The sequence below is a fragment of the Zingiber officinale genome, chromosome 6B, assembly GCF_018446385.1.
Source record: "Zingiber officinale cultivar Zhangliang chromosome 6B, Zo_v1.1, whole genome shotgun sequence".
Classification (NCBI taxonomy): Eukaryota; Viridiplantae; Streptophyta; class Magnoliopsida; order Zingiberales; family Zingiberaceae; genus Zingiber; species Zingiber officinale.
Window position 1 is genome coordinate 67,618,643 of NC_055996.1, and position 5,603 is coordinate 67,624,245.

Consider the following 5,603-nt stretch of genomic DNA (forward strand, 5'->3'; position numbering starts at 1 on the left):
TTGTGGTTCGAATATAAAAAGCACATGGGTCATAAAAAATCAAAATCCCTAAATTCAATTTACAACTCATCATTTTCCGTTAAAAATTTTCAATTTTAGAAGAAAAAGGACTGAAATTGGAAAATATTACAAGTTAAAGAATTAAAAATGTAAATTGACTCATAACAGGACTAAAATTGAAAAAAGTATAAGTTACAGGACTAAAAACGTAATTTTCTCATGTTTAAATATACGGATTTGGATCTGGACAGAGTCGAGAGGAACGGACGGGTGTCAGTGGGCTGAGCACAGCCATGTTCGCTTCGTGCTGCTATCAAACTTTACACTGAAGCGACTTTATAGCAATCGGAACAATATTAATAATGTGTTTCATGATTTTTGAATTAATTATGAGATTTTCAAAATATGTAATTTGAAGGTAAGATATGTCAAATATATTCCTTTGTAAAAATGGAATCGAAATTATGGAATTGATTTAGAGAATAATGTTATTTAAGCACAAAACTTGAATTTTAAAAATTGATCAATTGTTCATGTTAGACCCGTTTTGTGGTTGAATTAAAGTATACAAATATCTTGTTCAAAACACATTGAAATTATAGCACTAGTCCTGGGTGTATGATGATAACTTATAATTATGATGGTCAAAGCAAAGGCTAAATGAATCATGCATCATTATAGAATTCATAGCCTAAAACGCCTTTGGCGTGCCACTAGTAGAAGGAATGCTACTAATATAATATACCTTTTAATTACAAAAGTCAATGAGATAAACTTCTATAAATGAGGATAACCCCATTATGGCAAAACACTCATACAATTAATATTGTTGCTTTACGGTATAACAAACTTAATTAGAATAAAAATGATATATTTATTATGATTATTACCCTGCCTGATAAATTCATTGTGATACTAACTAATAAGCTAAGTAAAAAAAACCTTAATTAATATTAGGTTTAAACTCTGACAACCCATTAACGTTAGATTTAATATAAGAGCTCTGCCAACCCATTAAGCTTAGATTTATACTCTGCCGAATCAGTTTTTATAAATTCACATAAAATAATTACTTTCATATTTGATGGTAAAAATAGTTTTATTCTCGTTAAGAAATTATTTTAAATTTATAAGAAATAATTATTCATAAAAAAGAGGGCGCCGAGTTTGCAATGAAATTACCTTTAAAAAAAATAAAATAGAGGTGCGTAACGAACACGCATAGATGCCAATTAGTCCAAAGAGTGGTTGTGCATTCTACATCATGGGAGACTTGATGCATTCATTGACTTTGGTCGTTGATGTATTTTAAACATCCCTTAATTTACCAGAAGTCCGCTCCTTCCTAGTCTGCCTAGCGCCTACCTAAAATTAATTTCCAAGAAGAAACAGGGAAGAACAATGGCCGGAGGAGGAGGCTTCCTGTCTTCCATGTTCACCACGATGGTAACCAAGCTGCATAGCTTGGCTTCACCGTCAACAACATCATCTTCTTCTTCGTCGCCACACAACACTATTGAACAAGAGATGAGTAAGCTGACAGAGACGATGAGGAGAATCCAAGCCAAACTTGATGACTCAGAGTCAGAGGAGGAGAATCATGCAAAAAGTCACTCGGAGAAGCTTTGGCTTAGCGAGCTCAAAGATGTTGCCTATGATGCCGAAGACGTAGTAGAAGAGTACGAGTACGAGGTGTTGCGTTCCAAACAATTGCATGAGAACAACAGCGGGGCACATGAGGTACGCGATTAATTTTGTGAATTATACCTCAATTACTTTTTTTATTTTTCCGTTGTTTTCAGTTTAATTTTATATGCTGTGAACTGGATAATTAACAAGATCATGTGCATGAATCTTTTAGAATTCATACTGTAATCTATAATTTCGATGTTTAAATTCATGATTTCTATTCGCTGTTTCGATTCATTATTATGAACCCAACAGGATGAACTAGCAAATAAAGCCGCAGCGATAAGGAAAAGGTTTGATGAGATCACCAAGGAGTGGAAACTCCTAAAGTTGCCTAAGAAGGCTGAAAAAAGAAAGAGAAGCCCCATGCTCTCAGATATGAACCGAGAAACAGGTTCTTTAGTGGTTGAATCAGATGTTCTTGGAAGAGAAGAGGAAAAGGATATGCTGGTTAAATGGCTGCTGTCAAAGAATGATACAACAGGAAATGGAGTTTCTGTAATTGCTGTAATTGGGATGGGGGGACTTGGTAAAACAACACTGGCTCAGCTTGTCTATAATGATCAAAGAGTGAAAAGCTATTTCGATTTAACAGGATGGGTTTGTGTATCTGAAAATTTTCATGTTGTTAGTTTGACAGAGAAGATTCTGGAATCATTTACAAAAGTGGAAGTTCATAAAGAACTTGATGGGCTCCAACATGCACTACAAGAGAAACTGCAGGGAAAAAGGTTTTTGTTGATATTAGATGACGTTTGGAATGAAGAATTCACTCTCTGGGATGAATTAAGAAAGCCCTTAGTATCAGCTCAAGTGAGTAAAGTTATAGTGACCACTAGAAATCATCGAGTTGCAGGAATTATGGGGACAAGAAGTCCTCTTGACTTGAATTGCTTATCATTTGATATATGCTGGCAATTGTTCAAGAGAGTCACTTTGGAAGGAGCATATAAGAGACTACAACCACATCTTGAAGAGCTTGGTAGGAAGATAGTAGACAAGTGCAAAGGCTTACCTTTGGCTGTGAAAGTGCTAGGAGGTGCTCTCAGAAACAACGAAGATATAGATTCATGGGAGAAGATACTAGAGAATGAGATGTGGGAATTAGAAGAAACAAATAATGGAGTTTTACCAGCACTTAAAATATCATATGATTGCATGCCGATACAACTTAAAAGATGCTTCCAATACCTGTCCATATTTCCCAAAGACACAAGTTTAGATTCAGAAGAAATAGTCCGATTATGGATGTCACAAGGTCTTCTTCCTCTTGATGGAGATATGAGAGCTGAGGACATAGGCAGAAATTACATAAAAAGATTGGTTGAGAGGTCAATGTTAAATTCTGTAGAGATCAATGTAGACTCCTCTTTTGTGATGCATGATCTTGTTCACGACCTTGCACAATATATAACTCAAGATGAATGCCTCTGTGTGATGGATAACAAATTCGACGCAAAGAAATTACAAAAAATTCGACACTTGTCGGTGAGCGTAAAATATCCTAATCTACTAAAACCCCTGGAGACAATAAAAGATCTTCAACAACTAAAACTCATGCGGACACTTTTTATTACAGGACCTGGGTGGCCATATTTTATGATAAGACAATACAATTTTTTTAAAATCCTTGACGATCTTTTTCAAAAATTGAAATACATACGAGCACTCCATTTAAGCAAGATCGACATCACAGAGCTACCAGATTCATTGGGCAATCTCAAACTGCTTCGTTACCTTTCTATACGGAGTGCTAAAATAAGGATGCTTCCAGAGTCCATATGCAACCTTTACTACTTGCAAACTCTAGATCTGATAGCGACAAATGTTCATGAATTCCCAAGGAAGATTGGAAATTTAATAAGCCTACGTCATCTTTTGCTTCCTTACAATTATAAAGGTGTCTTTTTTCCATCTGGAATTGGAAACATGACCAACTTGCAGACACTCAGACGCTTCAACGTCAGTTGTGAAAAAGAGCATTGCGACATAGGAGAATTGAATAGTTTGATGAAACTTGGAGGGCATATCTCCATTTATAATGTAGCATCCGTGAATATATTTTCAAACTCAAAACCCCCTCTGAAGACAAAAAAGTATATTGATTCTTTGGAGTTAGATTGGAGTGGAGTTCCTTTTGACATTTTCAAAGATGAAAAGAAGGCAAAGTGGCAGCTCGAGTACCTGGAACCGCATGTCAATCTCAAGATCCTTGAAATAAACAACTATCCAGCTTTCAAATTTGTTGGATGGGTGGGCGCTTCATCCTTCACTAAGTTGACCAAGTTGGTTCTAAAATATTGTAAGTATTGCAGTAAACTTCCACCGTTGGGTCAACTTCCTTCTCTAGAAGAGCTTGAGATAGCTGGGATGCATTATGTTCGACATGTGGGACGTGAATTTTGCTCCATGCTAATGGCTTCTCCATCTTCTTCCCAAAACAAAATTGCATTTCCCTCTCTAAAAGACTTGATATTCAGAGATATGAAAAATTGGGAAGAGTGGGATGGAGTGGAGATTGGTGATTTCCCCAGTATCCATTCTATTAAACTTTATGGATGTCCTAGGCTGATCAAGTTTCCCCAGTGGCCCTTTATGTCTTCCGTGAAAAAAATGACATTGGATAGTGGTGGTGTACCTGATGTTTCATGTTTCCCTTCACTGAAACATTTAGAAATTACAGTCAGAACTCAAGAATATAGTGAGGTGATGTCCAAGTGTTACTTTCCAACGCTCCAACACTTGATATTATCATATAGCAAAGTGGAATCTATTCATTTATCACAGAGACGACTACCTTCACTGAAGACTTTAAAGATTCATGATTCTAACGAATTGAGGGTCGTTACAGGGTTAAAGAATCTCACCTCCTTGAATTCTTTAATTATAAAGGAATGTCCTAATCTCGAGTTCAAGAAGTTACCAGCCACCCTCGCACAAGTGCAGCTCTACAGGTGTCGTTTGTTCAAGAAAGGGTTCAAAGAACAGCATATGCGCAATGTCTTGGTATGAAAAGCATATGCTCTCTCTGGTTTCAATACACAAATACTTATTTTGGCAAATCATAAAGTTATTCACATGCATCATTGTCTTTCAATTTGTGTGTCGATGATGTCAAGGGAGAGGAAGAGGAGGAGATAGAAAATCTTCTGGATTTTCTAGTTTGGATTGCTGAAGAGGATGACAACAATGATGGTGGAGAGGATATGCGCAATGAGGTATGAAAAGCATACTCTCTCTCTGTTTTCAACACACAAATACTTATTTTGGTAAATCATAAAGTTATTCACATGCATCATTGTCTTTCATTTTGTGTGTCGATGATGTCAAGGGAGAGGAAGAGGAGATGGAGATAGATCTGGAGTTACGACTTTGGAATGATTGAGAGGATGACAACAATGATGATAACATGGATGAATGATCACAAGGGTGGCAGAGCACAATGTTAGCAACATAGAAGGATGATGAAGATAGAAGAGATTATGGAGTCAAACAGTGTGCAAATACCGACGATTGGATTGAGGCAGTGGACGACAAGAGGGTTGATGATAACATGGTCATGGATGAATGATCATAAGGATGACAAAGAGCATAATGGTAGCAACATAGAAGGATAATTCTTAATATTGAGAAGCGATTCTTATATGTTTATCGTCAGGAATATATGTTTAGGATTTACATATAAAAAAATTATGATATAACTTAATACATTATAGATTCCTCTTTGTGCTATATTTTTCTCTTAGTTTTGAAGAGTTTATATATATAAATTTTGATAATGAAACATTTTTTTCATTAGAAACAGAGTGATCGTTGACGCATCATTTTCATTTTTAAAAAATATATATATATATATATAGTTGTTGACATATATATCTATATCTCTATATAAAAAATTAAATTGACAATATCTT

The 5,603-nt window shown here is 35.6% G+C and overlaps 1 protein-coding gene across 1 annotated transcript; it reads left to right on the forward strand.

The window, feature by feature from the left end:
* The first annotated feature begins 1,313 nt into the window (after positions 1-1,313).
* On the forward strand, positions 1,314-5,398 carry LOC121992588 (putative disease resistance protein RGA3). Its single transcript, XM_042547070.1, has 4 exons — positions 1,314-1,740; positions 1,945-4,695; positions 4,809-4,907; positions 5,021-5,398. Exons 1-4 carry the CDS (start codon positions 1,402-1,404, stop codon positions 5,072-5,074), a joined length of 3,243 nt encoding a protein of 1,080 aa, XP_042403004.1. The 5' UTR covers positions 1,314-1,401; the 3' UTR covers positions 5,075-5,398.
* Positions 5,399-5,603: the final 205 nt, after the last annotated feature.

Excerpts from the sequence above, each read along its gene's own strand:
- LOC121992588 (XM_042547070.1), top strand. The coding sequence starts at position 1,402 with ATGGCCGGAGGAGGAGGCTTCCTGTCTTCCATGTTCACCACGATGGTA. Across the intron at positions 1,741-1,944 it reads ACAACAGCGGGGCACATGAG|GATGAACTAGCAAATAAAGC; the intron begins GTACGCGATTAA and ends TGAACCCAACAG. Across the intron at positions 4,696-4,808 it reads AGCATATGCGCAATGTCTTG|GGAGAGGAAGAGGAGGAGAT; the intron begins GTATGAAAAGCA and ends GATGATGTCAAG.